This window comes from Tauraco erythrolophus, chromosome 1 (genome assembly GCF_009769465.1).
Source record: "Tauraco erythrolophus isolate bTauEry1 chromosome 1, bTauEry1.pri, whole genome shotgun sequence".
Classification (NCBI taxonomy): Eukaryota; Metazoa; Chordata; class Aves; order Musophagiformes; family Musophagidae; genus Tauraco; species Tauraco erythrolophus.
The window spans coordinates 110,200,017-110,222,829 of NC_141465.1; the positions used below are offsets into that span (position 1 = coordinate 110,200,017).

The window sequence follows — 22,813 nt, forward strand, 5'->3', positions numbered from 1 at the left end:
ACTGGCAACAGGAGTAAACACATGCAAAAATATTATAAATAAATCTATAATGACAATCTAAAGGTTTCTAATAAGGCATAATATTAAAATGTAAAACAGACAGACAAATAGTGTAGTACAGAAATAAAGCTACCTGTCTTAAGATGGAGCCTGGTAAGATAGCTGTGAGGGTGATGCTTGATAAGAAGGCACAGCTGGAGAATTCCTACTTAAACTTTTCTAGAAAGCTTTCAGTAGAGTATGTTTTGTATCAAGAAGCATGGATTGTGTTTCTATTACATGAATCCCACATTTCAGGGCTTCTTCTGATCAGCTGTACCAGAAAAGGTTCTGGTACAGAACCAGAAAAGGGACCTGCTGGGACCAGAAAAGGATTTATTTTTTTGCTTGGTTTCTGTGTTGGGCAGCTGCCAGTTTAAGAAGCCAAAGAGCTGTCCCACACTTTGAGGTAAAATGCACATTTCATGTGCTAGTGCGTACTGAAACCCTTCAGTGCCTGGCTGACAGGTCTTCCTATATCTCAGAGCTAAACCTATCACCAAATTTACTCAGTGTGAATTTCCTTCGAATTTGCACTGGCAAGGCACATTGTTTGTGGGGGTGGGTTTGCTTGCTTGCTTGTTTGTGTTTCCACCTCTCATTGGAGTGGGATTAATTTCTTGATACTGTCTAAATTTTTTTCTTGCCACTTAGGACAACAGGCAATTCACTCATTCACTTTCCCCTCTCCCACCTCCCCATTTTGCCACTTTATAGTTTTGATTGCTATAGTATATATTATAGCATACAACTACTGTGTTTTACATGTGTCAAACTACTGGAAAGTGTTTTATGGATTGTGCTCCACGGGAGCAGATCCTTCACAGATCTTTTTTGATTAAGTATGTACTGAATGGCACCCTGTAATATGGACAGATAGACTGGATTCAGCCCAAGCAGCTTCTAAGTTTCCAGATTAATAAATAGAATGATGTGGACAGACACAACTCACTTATGCGGCTCACACTGTTAACCAATGTTTAAAGGCTTAGCAGAAGCTCAGTTTACCCATTATTTATATACTGGAGTTTGTCAAGTTAAGGATATATTCTTGGTATTGTTTGCTTTATTTAAGGCACTTTAAATTCTATAATTTTTCATTAAACACTTTACAGAATCTACTTAGAGCTCAATTATAAGACGAACCATGTGTTACCATTTATTTGAGAATCTCCTAACAGGTTTTAATTGCCAATTTTAAGTAATGCATTTCTTGGTTGTGTGTATCCTTTTCCTCACTCTTCATGCAGTTTTTCTAATAATAAAAGCCTATTTACAAGGGATAGCATCTAAAAGAAATCTTTTTTCTCAACATAGTGATTAAGAAGCTGATTATTTTCTTTCTAGTTTTGATATTTCCTTTGGAGGCTCCTGAATTACAATCTTGATCAAACTTCCAACATGGGGGAAGGGGAATTCAACAGAATGAATGATGTATTGAAAAATACAAAATTCTGAGATTTGTCAGATATTCTGCAAGCATTCTACAATCACAAGTGATACAGCATTTTTTCCCTAGAGTAACCATTTACCCATTATAATAGTTGTACTTTTAAAGAGGTCAAGTAGTAAAACGTTTTAAATACTAAGCCAGTATTTTCTGTTTAAGAAAATAAATTTCCCCTGTTAATAGATAAGATACAGAAAAATACAAGTGTCATGAGATAAAACTCCTTTGGGATAACATCATTCAGTTTCTGCAGAAGCTATATCCTCAAAGAGAAAAATCTGCAAAAGGTCTGGAAGTAATTAGAAACTATTGTAGTGTTTTGGCTAGGGGAAAAAAAAAAAGAAAGAATAAGAAAAACGTAATTGAAATCTAAATCTAATGCAAGAAGGAACTACACTGCAAAAATTAATGTATTTTTTTTAAAAAAATTGTATGGTTTATTGAAGAAATCTGCCATTCCAACAGCAACTCAGCTGTGACATGCTCAACTAGGCTGAGGGAAAAAAGACCAGCTAATCAAGCACAGATCTTGTCAAACATAACACATCTTCATCCGTTTTACGTTAAACCAGAGTAAATCCAAATGAAAATGCATGTTCTATGAAAAGTGAAAATAATTCTGTGTTTACTATCAATGATCTAGAAAAAACATATTTCAAGTACCTGGACATATGCTTTTGGTTTATGTAAGAAACAGAGAGCCTTTGAATTAACCTACATTTTAATCTAATGAAATAGGTGACACTAGGAAAAAATAAAATGCTGCAGAGAAGCAAGTTACAGTACAAGAGACATTATGAACATACAAAGAGTAGAACATTTTGCTCTTCCTCAAACCAACAAATGATGCCCTATCCCTACAAGAGTTCCTTTAAAACTTAAAATGTATTTTTCACAGAAACTTCAAATTCCTTTGGGGCAAAGGCTTGATTGCATGTCCCTCAGAGTCTAAAAGGCTGACCATATGAACTGAATTATCCATGACATGTACCTTCAGACATTTGTAATGTGATATTTCATGTAAATTTAGACCATACCTTGGACGAGAGCCGCTGGCAATGTTGATTTTATTCAGGAGCTCAGATAAGAAAAAAAATTCTGACATCCTTGCTAATCTGTAGTCGTTAACATGGAATTTCCAACATAAAGAGCATAAAAGCATCTAATTTGCTGTAGCAAATGAAAGGAAAACAAACTTCGCATTTCCCTTTCCTTTTCAATGTCTGAAGTTACTCTTTTCTGTGCAAACAAAATTGTACTTTTCAGAGGTTTTTAATATCATCATTTGTCTTTTGAATGACACATTTCAAACTTCCCCACATAATCTGTAACATGTCATTCAATTTGAATATGAAAGATTTATCCATGTTAGGAAGAAAAGTCCTAGCTACATTAGGATTATTAAAAATCACAGTACTTTATATAGCCTTTCCAGTTCATATTGCTGAATTTATCATATGGGAAAGCTCAGGTAGCATTATCTGGATTTTTTTTAGAGATGAGTTAACCTCATACGCTGCAGACAACATCTCCTAAAATCCTCATTCCAAGTTCTGTTAGCTATAGGCTGGATTATATTTGTCTGTCTGCCATTCTCTTCTAGTCATTTTATGTATCAGTTGTTTTATAGCATTTACCTCATGTTTTCTTTTGACAAATAGTCTTAAAATGTAAAGAGAAAAAAATGACTAATTTTCTTCCTACAGATGAATAGAACTACAGACCTGACTGTTTAGGACACCTACAGGATTAAATATAATATTCTGTGCAGATGCAATTTACAGAAGCACTACTTTTGGAGTTAGGAAGGTGAGGGGAGGAGAATGCAGTTTGCATCACTACAGCCCTCTGTTGACCAACTCCTGTAGAAACATTTAACATCACTCCAACAAACATTACAGCATTAGCATCTGAAGTACTTAAATAATGAATGGACATCAGGACACAAAGTCTTCCTTATTTAGAAGATAAGGAAGTATCCTTGAAGTATCAGGTGGCGTTTAAAAACTAAAAGCTTGCAATTTCCCCAAGTCATTGGGCAGATGGAAAATAGCTCTCCCAAGCAAACATGGAAAAAAATGAATAAATGATCAAAATTTGAAAATGATTATGCTCTTCCCATTATTTCAGGTATAAAATGAAGCTTATTTTAAAAACAGTCAAATATTTTGAAATAAGAAATAACGTATAATAGTCATAATAATAACAAATTGATTTAGCTGCATTTGTTACATAGCTTTACTGGGATGTCTACAGAAAAAGCACTTCAGAAAGAGCTTAAATTTCTCTCTCTTCCTTTCAATCAATATTTGAGGCAAAGTTTCATCTCTAGGGCCCTTAATGGCAGGAATTCCTGGAGCCAGCAAATGAGTAATGTTAAACCTATGATTAGATGATGAGGCCATCAAAGACACTAGACTCTAATGCTACATTCCACTTTATTCCTGAGAACTGCAGTAAAACCAAAGGCTAGAGAAGAAAGGACTGTAAGTTATTCCTTCCCTCAAAAAAGGTTTCAAAAGCTGCTAAAAAAAAAGGAAAAAAAAAAAAAGTTGCATGACATGAACATGAGGCTCAAAAGCCTTAATGGATCTTTTGGAATTTTCCTGGAACCCAGGACTTTACCATTAGGTAACAAATTTTTCAAGTGCCCCGCTGGAGAAGGTTTGAAGTTCAAACTCCACTGAGGATTCCTGCCAGGGATGTATTTTTCTTTTACTTTTCCCTAACCAATATCCACCCTGGCTAAAAGAAGGGGGCAAAAAAAAAAAAAAGGAAGAGGGAAAAAAAAAAAAGGAAAACAAGATTTAATGATTTCCTTATGACACAAGCTTGAAGAAACGCAACCTATGGACTGGCAAACAGCAGGTAAGTTGGAATCCCCTCTCCCAAAATCAGTTGTAAATGTTAATTATTTTCAATAGATTTCTCAAAAGTAGATTTTCATTTCAATTACCCCTAGAAACTCATTTATTTTCACTACATCTTTTGTGCATGTTCTCAGTCTGCAGGAGTGAATGCTCAAGTAAAACTACAAAGAAGTAATTTTCCTTGGTAATAATATATCAAGTTAAACTGGACATTTTATATACTAACTTGGTTTGAGTTTACCTGGTACTATAAATCTGTGGAGAACTTGGTAAATGAAACACTGTTAATAAGTCTTTAGAGGAATGTAAAAACTTGTGAAGTTATTTGGATCTGTTAGGCCACTATATTTTTCTACTATTTTACAAAATGAGCAAAGTTCTGAAATGTTTGTTGGTAACTTATTACTGGCAGTTTAAAGTAAAAGGCTATATAGACGAATTTAGCCAATAACACTTCTGAGAAAACAAATAAAATAAAAATGGAGATGTAAATAATCCAAACAGTATGAGGAATTATTTTAGTTTTGAGTATTTCACTTGTGAAAGCAATTCAAAACATTAATTGATTCAGAATTCTGAGAAACCCATTACACTGTATGCTAAGAAAAAAAAATAACCGCAGCATTTTTAAAATAGAAATGCTCTGCTTCTACCAGCTCCTGAGGACTACCTAAGCCATGTTCCTCTGCTTTATATATTCTGATAGCTGTATGAAATATGCAGTAAGTTATTTCATGTATACCAGAAGTAATAAAGTCATCAAAAAGAAAGGTTTTAAAATATTACTAACACAAAGACAAATTTTAACATAAAATTATGAAAGCAGTATCCTATATATGTATTCCAAATAAGAACTGGCTTGAGAGTTATGTACATCTATACACTTTTAAAAACAAATGCAAAATATGTTGCATACCCTATGAATACAGTGACAGTATGGAACGTATTTAAAAAAATAAATGTCCAACTGATATGCTACTAGGAGAGATTAATTTAAATTTTCTTATACTGAAATGAAAGAATGAAACAAACAGCAAGATACAATTCTTAGAGTGGCAGTAATCAAACAATATGCAAAGAAACTAACACAAGTAAAAGCAGAGAATGTCTTACCTGTGAACAAAGCAGCATAACAAGTTCAACCACTGAAGTACTCGACTTCATACAAACCAGACCTGCAATGAATAGTCAAAAATAAATTCAAAAGATTGGTGATACCTAGTTATTATAGGTCCATAGTTTCAGAAATTCCATAAAATATCTGTGCTGTATATTTTTATCACTCAAATTCTCTGAAACAAGTTTAAAGCACATATATCTCATTCAAACATACTTAGATGTTCAGAAAGCTTCAAAGCATCACCTGTAATAATCTATAACAGTATGTTTTTTAATGAAGTCTTTTTAGCATTTAGCTCATCTCACTATAAATAAATACCTATCTATATAATCCAAAGCAATTTAATGTATGAAAAACATAAGAAAACAATATTTGAAAACTAAATCCTGTGAATTCTTAAGAATAACAAATTATTAACAGGTAGAGAACAAGGTCTCTGCTTAGAAATTATTTTAATTTTCATCTGGTAATTGATTTTCCTGTAATTGAAAGCTTGAATATTAATGAAAGAGACATTAATGTGAAATCTTATTTTTATTAAAAACATAACCCATAATTTGCAGTCTGTGTTTCTTAAAACAAATTTGGAATTATACAGTGTAATTGTTACTCATTGTTTTGTACTTAATCTGAATAATTAATACCTAACAATATTGCCACTATTGAAAATACTTCTTTGCAGCTTTGGAAATACAAATTTACTTTCTGAGAGAAGGATATATGTAAGTATTTAAAAGATGCACTCTAAAGAGGCAAAGAGGAGATCACACTTCTACTTTTAACTATATATGGTAGCTTCTGTTAACTATACATGGTAGTTATCTAAAATCATATACGCAACACATTGATACGTTGGTTTAGGGCAGGGAAACATTTTGTGTTGTAAAACCGATAAACACACAAATACAAACTTGCAACTAAGGACTAAATAGGAAGCTGAAAAGCAAACTGATGTGCTTCAAGTAGGTTTCTACAAACAGCAATTAGAGACAAAAAGCACTCCTACACAATAGCACATATATTTATTGCGGGTGGTGGATAAATACCCTTTTGTGCCCATTTTGCTAACAACCCCATCCTTATTGTATGGTAACACAGAACAAGCTGTAAGAAGCTACTGGGCTTCCATTCTATCAGATATATGAGCAGACAGTTAACTAATGAAATAAGAGGCAGATGTGCAAAGCTCATTTAGGGAGACAATTGCTGTAATTGATCAGCTATTCTCATGCTCAAGTGCTAGAGGACCAGAAAGATTAATGGGATACTTATCACCTGCAGGCTACCTCCACTGTTTGAAAGCTGACAAAGAAAATCCAAACAGAAGACTGAACTCTACAGTTAAGCCAGTGCAGGTAGCCCAGATATATCAAATATTTTATCATAGAATGATAAATGATATTTAGAATGATATTTATCATAGAATGTTCTCTGGTTTATTATGAATCTACATCATATTCTGTAAAACTAAAAAAAAAAATATATATTTTTTCTGTCACACTCACTTATCTTCTTTCAAAATCAGACCTCATGTATTAAAACATGAGCGAGTCAAAATACTGCTCTTAAAAGACTACAGCATGGGAATATGTTGCTATACATGTCGTTGTACATGTCTTCACCTTCTGATTTTACATCAAAGAACAAATGTCTCCATCATACACAGTTATATGTAGGGAAAAAATAAACCAATTAAATTGTATGACAAATGTTTATGCATCAGCATTAATTTCTTCGTATCTTCACCAGGTTTCTGAAAAGAACAGAAAACTCCATGCAAAATATACACTTTAAATAGAAGCACATAATGAATATGTCCTGGCTTTATTCATTAAATTAGAAGTTTTTAACTTTCAAAGACAGTTGGTGATACTTATGCCACCTGTGTAGCTGCAAACAAAATAAAGTTTGGAACATGGATCAAAATAAACATGTCTGAACCAGCACGAGGCTAGGATAAGCACTCACAATTATCATCCAGATAACAATGATGAGTCTTACTGACACAAATGCTGTATATATGAGAAAGCAGGACTCTCTTTTTGAAGGAAGTGATAATTACCTTAGTGCAAAATTTTCTGTTTACAATAAAAAGAATTTTTATATACTATCTTTTTTAAAAGTCTGCTGATTCTATGGGCTTGAGTAAAATGATCATCCAACCTAAAACTGACGTCTTTTTTCTATTTGTATGGATATCACTTGATAACTTTTTTCATATCGTATCTAATCAACTGCAAGATTGGATGTAGCATTCTAGCATTGGAAAGAAGAATCAAACTGATTTTAGTAAAATTAAGAAAAAGAAAGAGGAGGATACAGAATTGACACCTGGTTAGCACATCAACCCATTAGTTGTAACCAACTCTGTAATTGCCTGCTGATGAAACAACAATTGGTAACAGCCATTAACACCTCTCATAACCAGAGTATTCAAAACTTGACATTTTAAGAGGCTGGTTTTCAGATCAAAAAGGAAAAAATAACTATCTTAGAGACTGTAGCATGTTTCACATGTGAAAATAGAGAGGGAGGTGAAAATGAGGAGAAGGACTTGGGAGTACTGGTGGACGAGAAGCTCAATATGAGCCGGCAATGTGCTCTTGCGGCCCAGAAGGCCAACCGCGTCCTGGGCTGCATCAAGAGGAGCGTGGCCAGCAGGTCGAAGGAGGTGATTCTCCCCCTCTACTCTGCCCTTGTGAGACCTCACTTGGAGTATTGTGTCCAGTTCTGGAGTCCCCAACATAAGAAGGACATGGACCAGTTGGAGAGGGTCCAGAGGAGGGCCACGAAGATGATAAGAGGGCTGGAGCACCTTTCCTATGAGGACAGGCTGAAAGAGTTGGGGCTGTTCAGCCTGGAGGAGGCTCCGGGGTGACCTGATAGCGGTCTTCCAGTACCTCAAGGGGGCCTACAAGAAAGATGGGGAGAGGCTGTTCAGGAGGGCCAGTTGTGATAGGACAAGGGGTAACGGTTTTAAAATAGAGGGAGGTAGGTTCAGGTTGGATATTAGGAAAAAATTTTTTACCATGAGAGTGGTAGAACACTGGAACAGGTTGCCCAGAGAGGTGGTGGATGCTCCATCCCTGGAGACGTTCAAGGCCAGGTTGGACGAGGCCCTGAGCAACCTGATCTAGTTGGAGATATCCCTGTTCCTTGCAGGGGGGTTGGACTAGATGACCTTTGAAGGTCCCTTCCAGCCCTAACCATTCTATGATTCTATGATTCTATGAGGTAGGAAAGTCTCATAAAAGAAGCTCATGGTGTCAAAGATGGATGTAAGGAATATTCTTTGCAGAGAGCTCAGTCTATGCCAGAAATTAAGTGAGCAGCACTGGTTATAAATAAGCAAAACCATGAGTAGTCGTAACAGAAAATGGGAATTCCATGCATCTTAATGGGCAGGAAGATGGAAACTGAAACAGAAATACTTCCTATTCACGTTTAACTATTCATACCACACGTTCCTTGAAGTAAAACAGAATACAGAAATGCAAAACATTCATAGCAGGGCCACCATTTCACATTATAAGTTTCTTGCTTATCAGCCTCCTACTCCCACTTCAGGGACTCCTTCCACTCAAATCATATGAAGGAAAGTGTGTGCCCTCCATTATATGCTCCATTTCCTCCTTCCTAGATGTCAAGGGCTCTATTTTTGTGTCCCTTGTGCTTCCCCCCATTTTCACTTACTCCTGATTAAGCAGAAAGATTTGAAATAAATAAAGATGTTTTTTTCCTGTTACACAAAACACAATTAATCTTCAGATTTTACTGTCAGAGCTGTTGTGAAGTCAATAGTAGAGGATGATAAAAACAGATCAGACCTAATGGAGGACAGATCCATTTCTGCCTATTAGGAAAAACTGCCAGAACGCAGCCTCTGGTTTATGAAGATCCCACATAATCAAAAGCTATAGGAGAAGTTAAGGAAGAATCATCATCTCTGTCTTGCTGAACTTATCCTACATAGACCAGAAAAAAAGATCATTCTAACAATATTTTGGTTTTTAAATTTGTGTGATCCTCTGCTCCAGGAAGTCCAGCTTGTGTGAATTGCCTCACTGCTTTTGGCTTGGTCCAGACACTAAAATAGTTTCCTTCAGCAGATAGTATATATTCTAACAGACAAAAAAAAATAAAGACACAAGCAAATCTTCTGCTCCCATTTTACAGACAGAAGAAAAGGCATAAACTGGTTGATGTATTTTCACAAAATCAAAACCAGAATTTGTAGCATGAATCGAAATAAAGATCAATTTCCTAAGCCCCAAATGCACTGACAACTGCATTTATTCTTCCTCTTTATAGTTTTGCAGGATTTCACAGAGATTTTTAGAATGTGCTAAATTTTATTAGTTTTAACTAAATGAGAAACAAAAATGATAACAAGCTTTGAGAACTAATGGCTTCTCAGATTGAGGAGAGCACACAGATGTATTTTCAGTTCTCTTTCCCCCTATTTAACTCCAACGAGAAAAAGTATTCGCAATTCAAACTAAAACTGTTGCCTGCATTCTTCAGCTGCAGATAAGTTCTTCCTATACCATCTGTATCAAATGCCATTAAGGAAGCTAATGCAATTACTAAAATACAAGTGGATATTTCCTGCATACAGCAAGGTTAAAAAGGTCATTGATTAACCCAATGGAGTATGTGTTTTTTATATTTGCTGTTCTTAGTACTTTTCTTCATGGTCTGCTCTCAGTCCATTAAATATAGCCATCAAAATTCAGCAGTGTGATGGCAACAATGACCACATATATGGATGCAAAAACTGGGAGCACCAAGTGCATGACCTTAGCTAATCTGGAATAAATGATGTATGCCTGGCAATTATCTCAAAATGCTCTGGTTTACTTGACTTCTTTTTCAATGTTCTTCTGTTGGCCCAAAGATATGCTAATTATTTCTTTTCACTATGACTTATTAATGTCTAAAAAAAGATTAATTTCAACTATCCTATTTTAGTCATGCCTGTGGCATTAATGAAGTCATGGGTTCAAAACCTCGAAATCACCATGCTGAACTAGTCAGTGTGAATTTCTATTTTGAAGAAATCTAACATAGGCTGATAAAATCAATTTAAAAAAAAATATCTTTATGAAATAAGATCATGGTTTTGAACTTCTTTTTATTATTATTAATACAATGTGTGTATGAGCCTAACCGAATACCACCACAATTTCATCTGGTCTTTATCAAGGTTTGCCTGCATTTTCTTTCAACGATTTTGCTTTGTGTCAACTTAAAACCTTATTGGAGCTGGAATCAATTCTAGTATTAGCAAAAACAAAAGTTAAATGTTTTTATACCTTATGCTGAACTTAGAAAAAAAAAAAAGATGCAATTAACCGTACTTTAGAGCCTGCAGAAATCTTACATTCAATTATAGTTTCTACTTATCTGAAAGTCTCGGGTATGGCTAAATAAAAGGCTTGAGAAAGTTTAATCCATTTAACCCAGTTCAAGTTTAACTTGGCCTTTCTTACTCCTGTACAGCACATCATCAAAACTACAGGAAGTTTGTATAGAAAAAAATGCTTATGACAAAATAAAGACATGCTATTGTATGCATTATTTTATAAACATATGAAAAGTGTATAAAATGTACTTAGAAATTAGCATAGGGTCTAAAACTAGACAAAAAAATCAGAAAATACGGAATTCTCGTAAGGTCAGCTATTTTCTATTTTCTACTGATATAGTCTTTCATGTACTTTAAACAAAACTATATTGTTTGAAATTGTTCTCTATAACTACTGGTGACTCATACCATGGTAACTCTTCCCATAATCCACACTGATTTCTGTGCCAAGACACAGAGTAGGAATTTTCCACCGGTAATAGCCACTCACAAATTGTATCTCCATTTTTGACAGACCATTTTTTTATACTCTGTTCAACACTTGTTAGGAATGGCATGACCAATTTTCAAGCACGGCTCATGCTGGTGACAGAAACTAAAGCATGTTTTGGCTCTGAGAGTACTAGGAAAAAAGTGATGGTGATAGTTTAGTTGGAAATGCAAGCTTTCCTTCAAGTTTATTTGTTCTTGCAAAATGACTTCTGCCAGCATAATCTTATGCCAAAAGTTTTCTTGAAATATTTTGCTAAATCCAACTTAGAATCAAAGAAATAAACTTAGGATTTATTTTTGACCATTAATTAAAATTACTTGGATAGTTTAAATCTACATTATTCCCTCTTTCCCATATGCTGTCATTCAGAGAAGTCTAGATTAAAATTGATGGTTTTAACCAATGATCAAGTTGCTGGTGAGTTCACTGCAGAACTAAAAAGAGATAGTACGGAGGGAAAATTAAAGATAGATGAAAAGTTTGAAAGTAAATGCTAAGTATGTAAAACTATTAACTGAAATGACAGATGTTCTTATTCTAAGCAAAGCAATTATTAGGAAAAAAATAAGCAAAATGTGTATTAAACAGAATGTAATGTTTTGAAGATTACACTCAAAGTTGTTTTTAGAACCATACATATGTGACATATTTTGTAGACATTTAAATTACACTAATGGTCTTAATTTATGAAACGCAAAGGCTGGCAAATATTCAGGAATTGCATAAAGTCTGCAGATGGAAATCACAGCCATGTTGCAAAATAATTACAACTCCACTTTTACTAGATGAAACGAAACGCTATTCCAAAGAACGTATACTCACAAAAAAAACCCAAAACAAGTCAGGGTTATGGATTTAACAATTCCCTTCAGCAACCTTGACTGGCAGAATACCAACTCTAGGGACCAGGAAGGATGGCTGTATAAGTACTCCAGACCATCCTTTTTAGGGGTAGATCTCCTTTACAGAGCAAAAGAATGACACAGAAAAACATGATGAAGATGAATTTGATTCAGTGCTTTTGTAGTTGATCAAGACAGCTATACTTGTAAGATTTTTTTGTTATGGTGAAAGAACACTGCACAACACACATAATATTCTTTATATCTGATGCTCGAAAATCTAGGTAAAAAATCATACAGGTTATCAAATAAAACAGCTTTAAAATATTATTAGAAATCTTTAGAGCTCCTATCTTCAGACAAACACATCAAATAAACACTGAGAGGCCAACACAAAAAATAGATTTTAATCTGTTCAAACACAACTCAAACAGTTTGGCCCTTTTAGTCAAATTTGTAAAATAAAACTGATCTTAATACTAGGATAAGATTTAAAAGATAAGAATGCTGTGTAACAGTTTCTTGAATCATTTTACTGAAGTAAGAAAACCTATACGTCTTTAGTAACCACTACAGTTACTAAAAAGGAAACTAAATGAGGACTATAAAACATCCATATGGAATCACAGAATGGCAAAAACCCTTGAGAGCATACCCACAGAGAGGGGATTTATTACAATGTATATATGATTTACTTTTTAAAATTACAGACTTTCGTACTGTGATCTCATGAGCTGTAATGATATTGACAAAACTGATGCTGGTGCCATATTACTCTGAAGAGTCTAGCCCTATACTAACGTATGGAATTTTTGTCAATTTTCCATTAGTGTTAAAGGGATGCACAAACTCTCATCCATCAGATGAGAAGGAGATCACTTAATCTATAAAATAAAATCCACTACCACTGTTTAGTTTAATATCTCACAGAAGATTTTTAAAACTGATCCAGTTTTTCATTTCGCACCTGTGGTAATTTTTTCTTTGGCCAACGGTTCATTAGGATTTACTCAATATATGCATTTGTGTTTCTCTGTGCTTCTCTTAAAACAATATCTCTTTGGATGGAACTCTTCAAATATCTGTTATGATGTAGTGAACTAATATGCTTACCTAATTGACATATCAGGACAGATATAAAATTTATATCAATCTATCATGTAACAATTAAGAATTTGTTCTAATTAGCATTAATAACAAAAATATTGTTTTCATATAAAAGAATACAACACAAATATTAATTATAAGAAAATAATTCCCTGTTAAATTTAAGTGAAGCAGGTTTTCTTTGGAACAATATGATACTTATTACATGTTAGAATTTACTTTCGAAATGAAACATATTTACTTCTCTTCTAAAGTCCCCTTCTAGACAATGGGTCAAAACAGGCAAATCAGAGATCACATTGCACTGCAGCTGATCAAATTAAATCATCTTTAATCTTGAAAACGTTTATAAAATTGAACTATTGCTTTTCTGCTGAAATCTACTTTAGTTTCAGCTAGACTTGAGTAACGTATAAAGATTTTATTTCGGTGGAAGCCTGGAAGAATTACAAAATAAACTACATGTAGACAGAGGTTCTGGAAAATCCAAACCTCTTATTTATCTAGAAAGAATCTCAATGAAAACCATTTCAACTTTTTTCCAAACACCCAAGAGTCCACTGTGAAAATTAAAATATAACCTTGAAAGTCTTCTGATTTTCCTCTTTATCTTATGATATTACTCAAATAAATGGCTCAAAGTTGTGCCTAAATTTCTGCCACAGCTGCTGCCCTGGATATTTTATTGCAATGGATGGAGTAAGAAAAAAAAATAATGGAAAAGACCATTTAAAAATTATTTTTACATGCAAAAAGTTAAAAAGATTTTTCAAGTTTTGTCATGTGATATTTTCTCAAGATGGCATTCCTTTCCTAATTAAGTTGTTATTTTTGTGATGAAATTTGTAGAAAAATTACTAAAGGAAAACAACAAATACCAAAGGAAGTTGCCACATATTCAGTACATACAGGGAAAAAAAATATTCTGACACTTTATGTTCTACTGATCCCTCACGATTTTCTTATTTAAATGAAGAAACATCTACCCATCCTTCCTCTTTTTCTTCAGTCCTTCACTTTCTCTCAAATCTGTGTTACAGGAAATATATTTTGGAATAATTACCTCAACAATGAATTATTTTGAAACAAATATACAAACAGGAATTAGAATATTAATTTCACTCACTAACACAAGAAAATGTTTATACTTTATACCTTCACTACATCTATGATGCTTTCTCTTCATCTCAAGAACCTTTTCCAATTCTTTCTAAAGCTGTCAAAAGTGACATCCTGGGCAAGATGGATCATAAGTATGATCCCAAATGACAATCTCTAGAATATCATGCTTTCCCTGAAAATGCAACAAGGAATATAATTGAAATGCATTTCTCAATGTTATTTTTTCCTTAGGTATGAGGTTTTATTTTTCTTCTGAAATTTATTCACTTTTCCTTAGCTTCAGTCTAAAACTTATTCCTATTTGATGCCCTATTTTCTGTGCTTATTTATTCTTTTTGTTTGTTTGTTTCTCTCCTCTTTTTTTGAACACAGGAATTGCCTTTTGTTTCCTTCTTTCTACTACTACCTTCTAGTTCTGTTATATTCTTTCCTATTATTAGAGGGAATGTTCTCATCATGGCATGACACAACTGAAACGTGTGTATGGTGAATGACAAAAAAGAAGGAGAGGAAAAGGATAGGCTGCACAGCACTAAAACCACTTATTCTTTATTGGTCCTCCTTCCTTTTCTCTTTGGCAACCTTCAGACAATACTGAGAGATCAGTGAGTGAACCAGTTCAGCTACAAAACAGAAGTATTAACAAAACCTCACAGAACTCATGCAGCTTCCTAAACTTCTAAGGCCAAGATGACCGTTACTTTAACTAGGTGCGATCTCCTGAGTATCATAACCCAGCAGTTAATTTTTGTATCTAGTTGAGCAAACCGTTGGTGAACTAATATTTTCTTTAGATGGTAATTGATAATTGTTTGCTGAGAATTTGATAACAAGGAAAAAAAAAATCTCCATTTCCACGCTGAACTTTGCTGACCTTAGTTGGCAGCCATCAGATCTGCTCCTATCCTGAAGCCCTACTGACAAATGGTAATCATTCTAAAACAGTGTCTCTCAAAACACAGAACCGTACCACAGTCATAGATCTCTTGAAATAACTTGCATTTCTTGTGTTTCAGTTTTCTTTATTTACTTGACAGTAACATTGTTATGGGCTCTCCCTAGACCTGCTTTGACATCACTTTGCCATCTTAATTTGACATATCATAACTGTCTCTGTTGTCTGACAAGTTCTTTGAGCATGAGGGTTTCCCATTGCAATAACATCTCCACAGACAACATCACTATTAGTATGAAAAGATTGGATCATAAAATTCCACACACCAACAGACAAAAATAAGACATGATATAAGACAATATATGTTTAATAGGCTTGGTTTTTTGGGGAGGAGGTAAATTTTAACATAAAGTTAGACTGAATACAGTAAAGATATATACTCTTAGTCCTTGCAAAAACAATCCCAGGTCTGTAGGGACTCTGTTAACATCTAGATAAATCAAGCTTGATGGTTCATTGATGTTTATGCTATTGTTAACTTTTTTAATATCAAAAACAAAGGGCTCTGCAAATAGATATATTTTTAAGATTCAAGGATAGTAGGGTCTCAAGGTAATCTATTCAAGAGATTTTGTGGAATATTCTTTGTTTATGCCTTGAAGGCATGGAAACAAGCACATCCATATCCAATAGGATGAACTGTAGAAGTGCCTTTAAATCATCTGGACATGTAAGGAAGTTTTGTTAAACTTGGTCGCTGATTAAAAGGTTTCAGTCTGGGTCATAAGAGCAGGCGATAAGTAGACACAGAGTTAAGGAATATAGAATAAGAAATTGCGACCAGCCCTAATTAGTTTTGTAAAGAACCTGGACATATTGCTCAGGCTAAATGGAAAAGGATTATTAGACTACGCCTCATGAGAAATACATCTTTCAGGGCAAAATCTGATACAGAGATGTTATTTGCACCTTATAGTTTATCAGAGTTAGGTAATTCTCTGGAAAATACTGCTGGGATAATAAAGTAGATTGATACCACTTTTAAGTCTCTAGAGGACAAACGGTGGGGCAAATACCAGCCTAACTGTTTCAAGTCCAAAATCAGGCAGAGTCCCCTGCTGAGTTCTGAATGATGAATTAAGTGGAACAAGAACCAGAGAACCTCTGCCTGTGGGGAGCTTCAGTCACAGCATGAACATCCTGTAGATACTGAATACCTTTTTGGCATACCACCTCGTTTTTCTTTGGACCTGGACAGTAGAGGAAGAAAATAATAAGGGAGAAAAAGGTGGTTGTTCTAAAAAAAATAATTGTACAACTTAGTCCAGTGTTACCATGCGGCACTGCTGTATACCTGATATGATGAGTCCACCTACAGGCTATGTTACAGTAGTGCCTGTATGTGTTAAGAAGTTTCTCAAGAGTCTTTTAACAACTATTTCTTTGAAATAAAATTAAAGAGATCTCTTGCTACTCTTTTTGTAGTAGGAGGTAAACTTTTTTTTTTAAAAAAAAAAAAGAGAAAAAAAGAAAATTGTTTTCTGTGAAAGCTGAAAGTTAGAACAAGAAGAAAGACAGAGGGACATATGACCTGGACAGTATGAGGACAAAGAAGGAGTGTGAAGTCATAAGGAAGGGTATTCTAGTATTCTAGAGTTTTAAGGCAAAAAGACCAGTCCTTTCCAGGCCTTATGGCTTGCAACTGGAATACAGGCTACTAGCTTGAAAAGCAAACTTATGACAAAGTGTCCAATACTGCTGAAGGTAAGCGGGACCTGAGGACCACAAACAACTTTTCTCACTCTTTAATGAGTGTAGTATTTTATACATTTTTTCACATGCTTTTAAAGAACAGTAATTGTTTTTTTTTTTCGTTTCTAGTAATATAATTGTTATACTAACACTTTCAACAGTAATTTAGTAACTTCAAACATCTAGGGGCTTCTGTATTTTCATGGATAACTTTCAGAGCTCCTTGTTAGCAAACTTGACTACATTATACTGTTACTAGCTTTTGTTTTCCTGAGGGTATGTATTTATATTTTTTACTGCTGCACTTTCTTAACCCCTTCTCTTGAATATTTGCAGATGATTCTAAACTTTACAATTAGTCTCATGTTTTCAGTCATTTTTGTCCATCAACAAAGCAACAGAACCACCTCAATTTCTGCCTAATGCAAACAACAAACATTTTGGATTGTAAAGATGTCTTGATTATTAGTTAATGTAACAATGATAATATAATCAAGGACATATAATTTGAGTGCCAACAACAATTTCTACCCTTAAGTTACACTGGGACCACACAAGCCAAAGACAAAGGAGAGGGCATGAGCAGTTAACCTCTGTTACGTAGTCTAATACATCTTAGTAAGTGCCCAATTCATTAGACAGGGATAGAGCGGCTTATATCTGTAATTAATTATTGGCAGGTTTACCTTCAAAAAGGTGCCAGATGCTATGCATTTCCTAGTTGCTATCTGGATCTCTGATCTATATGTTTCCTGCCATGTTAAACATCTGTTCAGAACATACTTCTGCACACAGGAACTTAAGTTACTCAAGAGTTAAATCTTCAAAATCAAATTAATGTGTATCGTTGTCACGTTCTGGAGTTTGTAATGATACTCCTTTAAAGGCATCATAAAGGAATATTGTATGAAAGAAAAATGTCTTGTAACTGCTGTGGGGCTCATCATATTTGAAAGATTTCACTGTGGATAAATATCAGAGACTTCTGCTGTGGCACCTGCTCTTCAGTTCCTCCTGAATGCCAGTATTGGGGTTTGTCTTGTCACTAGTAGCACATTCTGAAAAACAGTGTGCAAGTTGCAAACCTTTGAACCTTGACTCTGCTGAAGTACGTGTAAATAAATAGGCAGATTTGAATATCCATTTAACCTTTCATCATTTCTTTGTTCCTACCATATGGAATTCTGGAAAACTGATGGCGTTTTCTGTCTCCATGTGTATCTGACTCATCAACGTTTTTTAGTAAGAAACACTTTCGGTCCCGAGGTGTTTGCAGAAACATGAGCATACTGTGGAGCCTTTCAGTAAGAGCTAATCATAGATAAAAATTTCTTACAATGAATTTCTTACATGCCTATAAATAGCAGTTTGAAATTCATTAACATTTTTTTTTCCTGTTTATGAAGGGATTACAATTCATTCTTCTATGCAGATAGAATTTCAATCATCAGCAGCATTTTAAGTTATATCCATTGGAGGATTTCAAGGGTTTTCATGCCCTGTTTCAAAACTACCTACTGTTTTCTTTTTAATATTCACCTTGAATTCTAACAAAGATCCTCTGATATTTAACAGGGTTGAGCTCCTACTGCACCCTCTCTCAGTCCTGCTTTATCAATTGCTTTCCTGTTCCCTACGCTGCAATATCCATAGTGTTGTATCAACACAGTATATTACACAGCTGCAAATGAACCAGATGAGTTTTTTTTTTAGTTTCTTTTCAGTTTTCCATTTATTCACCACAAGATGATGGTATAAACCAAATGATAGTGCAGACCAAGTATTGAAATTGATTAAGAAATACACGTGTAACTACTGTCACAGCCAAGACATTATAGAGTATCTTTTCTTTAAACAGATACTTATATCCATTAATATTGTGTAAAAATAGCATCTTTTAAGCATCCTTTGTTAAACTGGCTGAAACTGGTCAACACATTGAAAAGGTATCAAGGGAGTAAAAGGCTGATCCTCCTCATCCAATGTGATTGCATAAGTCTCATATCAGCAAGAAATCACATTAAAGTATATGTATGGCTGTGCATTCATAGACTTCCAAGGGCTTTCTGAAATCTGAGGACCAAACTATGGCTGGCATGAGCCTTATATGAGGCTTGTCTGAATAGATAAACTTCATTATTTAGAGAAAGGAGAAAATGCCTCATACTGAAATGAGCTTCAAGGTAATGATTAAAGAAGTTCTTAAATAAAAAATAAAAATCAGGTTTTATATTTTTATATATATCAACACAAATAAAAAATCAGAAGAAAGGGTTATTTCATACAGTGACTTGAATCCTGACCGTCTTTGATGCCTCAAGGGAAGACGATATATTCTTGACCACATCTGCAGCTGAGATGTGGTCAACAGCAGGACAAGGAAAAAACACTTTTTGTACTGATCCCTGCAGGTGGCTAGGTGACACTGAAGTACATCTGTCTATGACCATGTGAACAAATGCAGTGATAGCGATGTTACAGCAAATTAAGGTTAATGCAGACTATCATTCCTTGCAGGGTATGACACAGAGGAAATGGGGATTCACAGGCTCCAAAGACATAAAGAAGCTCCAAAACCAGTCAGCAAATACATGATGACATTTTTCCACCTGAGAAGGTAGATTGAAGACTATGTTTATAAAGAATGTTTACAACAGTTGTAAAGAATACAATTAACATCGATCTCAATTCTTGATGGTAAGCCCTAGTAAAGTTTTCCAATGTTATTTACCCTCATTAGGCATTCTATTGGTAGAAAAGCCAAGACATCCTAGCTTCTTTTTATCTCTTCTCTTCAGTACATTGAACAAATCAAGCTCCTTACATTGTACATCTGGAGTACATAGAGTTTATCCATGTAGTTGGATAGATGAAGTAGTTGGAGTAGATGGAGTTTATCTCCCATCCATCAATCACTCTTGTGCCATGCTCTTTTGTTCCCTCTGCAGTGTGTGTGTATCATTCTTGAAGTACTGACTATAGAATCAGATGGTAGGAGTTTTACTGCAGTTGTGCACAGAAATGAAATCACCTCCTCATTTATTCTTCCTCGGCATCCGCGTATTGGACAAGTCTTCATTGCCTCAGCACTGAGGTAAGAGAGCCCAGAGTACGCTAAGTATTATAAAAATCCCTACATTCTTTGAGTAGGTTCATCCCTCAACTCCTACCCTCTAGCTATATTCTGTACTCTTTGTTTCTAGACATTGGACTCAGCATTTGGCTCTGCTGAAATTTGGCTTTTTCTTGAGTTTTGGTTATTCCACAGAATAATTCAACATATCTCTACAGTGGAATGCCTTTGTTTCTCATTTTGTATACTTCTGTCTAAGAAGTTCGCTTTGCCAGGAACAATTCTGCACCATAATTGAGACTGTTAATAAAAATATCAAAGTAGATCAACAAGTGGCTCATAGAAATGTCAGCACTAAGAACAGCATCAGTTTTACTTAGAATCATAGAATCATAGAAGGGTTTGGGTTGGAAAGGCCCTCAAAGATCATCTAGTTCCAACCCCCCTGCCATGGACAGGGAAACCCTCCACTACACCAGGTTGCCCAAAGCCTCATCCAACCTGGCCTTGAACATCTCCAGGGATGGGGCATCTACAACTTCTCTGGGCAACCTGTTCCAGTGCCTCACCACCCTCAATGTAAAAATTTTTTTCCTCATGTGCTGTTAATTCCACTTATGCAAATTTTAAAATCATAACACTGTTTTTTTTTATCCTCTTTCTTTCTTACTTGCTAGTATTTATTCATTTATTCATCTTTTTCAGAACGTTGGCTGCATGCTGTGCTACAGACTGGTAAGCAATTACCAGAAGCCTGATTAGTTGAAAGAAAATATGCCTGTACACAAAACCAAAAATATTTTGGATATGGCAGAGTGAGATAAAAGGATGAGAGAACAATACAAACAGGAAAATAAAGTTCTGCAAGAGCACACAATCTCAGTGCTTTATAGCATCTGTCTTCCTGAGCACAAAAATAATACAAAGGTTCCGAAAAGTTTCTAAGAGAAAGCAAAGAGCCATGTTAAGCATCAAAAAGTACTTTTTTTCCAGAAATTCTAAGAGATTTCCAGACTTCTACAGTATCTCAGCAAAATGGTTACCTTGTTGTTCCTAACACAAATCTAGGTATTATTCGATGAAATCGGAAACGAATTGTGTCAGCATTGGTAGATGCCACAGTGATGCCACACTTGTGGTCTTTAAGAGTTTTTAAAGTAGCATCATTTAGCACCCAAGTTCTATCTATGGTTTCCAAAGGAATGTTTTGGGCATTTTTTCAATTGTTTCAAGAAGCCTCCTGTCAAATGCCATACCAAACTAGTCCATCATCACTTCTACTGAATATTTTCATAGGGCCATGTGGTGAGTTAATAAGGAAAAACAGATTCTGCTCCTATCAGCACGAACTAGTTCTCTGTTTCACCCGATTTGAATTGTGTGTGTTTCAGAAACATATCAAATGTACGCCAAAGAATTTGTATGAGGTCTTTAGGAAAAGGGCTATCTGGCTGACCTTCTACCCAGGTAATGAGATCGGAAAATGAAAAGCATTGGTAACATTTGCTTGATATCCCACTAAAGAAAAGGGAAAGCAATGTATGTGACTATGTTTCAATCTTGGACCTATTGTAACAGTTCAAGACACTCCATGAATAGCTGTAGTGAAAATACTTTTACCCATCTGTGCTTGACAAAAAGAGGATATAACTCTTCTTTCGGATACAGATCAGATTACACTTGCCTCTAACATTTTCACATAAAAGCTAGAACGTTGCAACGCACTTTACATGGAGGGAATTTGCAGACCATATGGAAACTAGAGTTAGTGAAAACATATCTGTGCAAGTGCTAAATGGAACTCCACAATGAACATTGCTAAGCTTAAATATGTGACCTACACATATTGCATGTTTGTTTCCAATTAGATTCTATATGGACAATTTTAACCTTTGCAACTTCTGTTCTCTGAGGCATTGAAAGAACCTCAGTTGATGAACCGCAGTAGTGTTGGGCTCGTTTTGGTATGCTCTGTTTGAAACTGTTTGCATTTGATTGCAAATCAATTCCTTTTAACCTATCATGGAGGATACTTATTCTGAGAAGTTGAAATATTTTGAGTACAGTAAGATACCTTTGAAGAAAAAACTGGCTGTGGAAAAGGGGCAAAAAAGGGTACTATTTCAGTAAGTAAACAGACAGAGTTTTACCAATAAATATGTTCAGCAATGTCAGATTACTACTTGATAGACTTCCTCTGTTACCAGTCACATTTTGGAATTTATCTGAACAAACGTGAAAAATTAACGATTTTGAGTATGAATACTCCAAGTTTTCAGTTCAGACTGACTAGATGATTGCAGCCAGTTCATTTCAACTCCATTAAGAGTTAAAAAGCCACTGCCTAGATGTTAAATGTAATTTTCTCAAAGAATAAATCAGCCAGTCTTCCATGGGACAGAATGACAATACAAGCTGAAGGAAAATGAGGTGGCACGGTATAACTGCAAGATTTTTCCCTGAAAGTTTGAGGCAGCTCAACTACTACAAAAAAGTTGAAATCATAACTAAGTTGTACGCACATTTCCAAATATATACGAACAATATCTATATCAAAGCATCAGATATTATGGAAAATTTGCCTAAGTAACCTGTTTTGGAAGTATTAAAATGAAGTTTTTTCTCTTCCCTTTTCCTTCGTGCTCTCTCTTCCATATGCAAACCTCAGCTACAAAACTGTGG

General features: G+C 34.9%; 1 protein-coding gene across 7 annotated transcripts in view; it reads right to left on the minus strand.

Annotated features, from left to right (window-relative positions):
* Positions 1–22,813, minus strand: part of NBEA (neurobeachin) — a 531,270-nt gene that overhangs the window by 272,565 nt on the left and 235,892 nt on the right. For all 7 annotated transcript variants that reach the window (XM_086612868.1, XM_086612875.1, XM_086612851.1 and 4 more), the window contains one exon: positions 5,473–5,534. In XM_086612868.1, the coding sequence (XP_086468994.1) occupies positions 5,473–5,534 (62 nt within the window). The remainder of the gene's footprint in view (positions 1–5,472; positions 5,535–22,813) is intronic.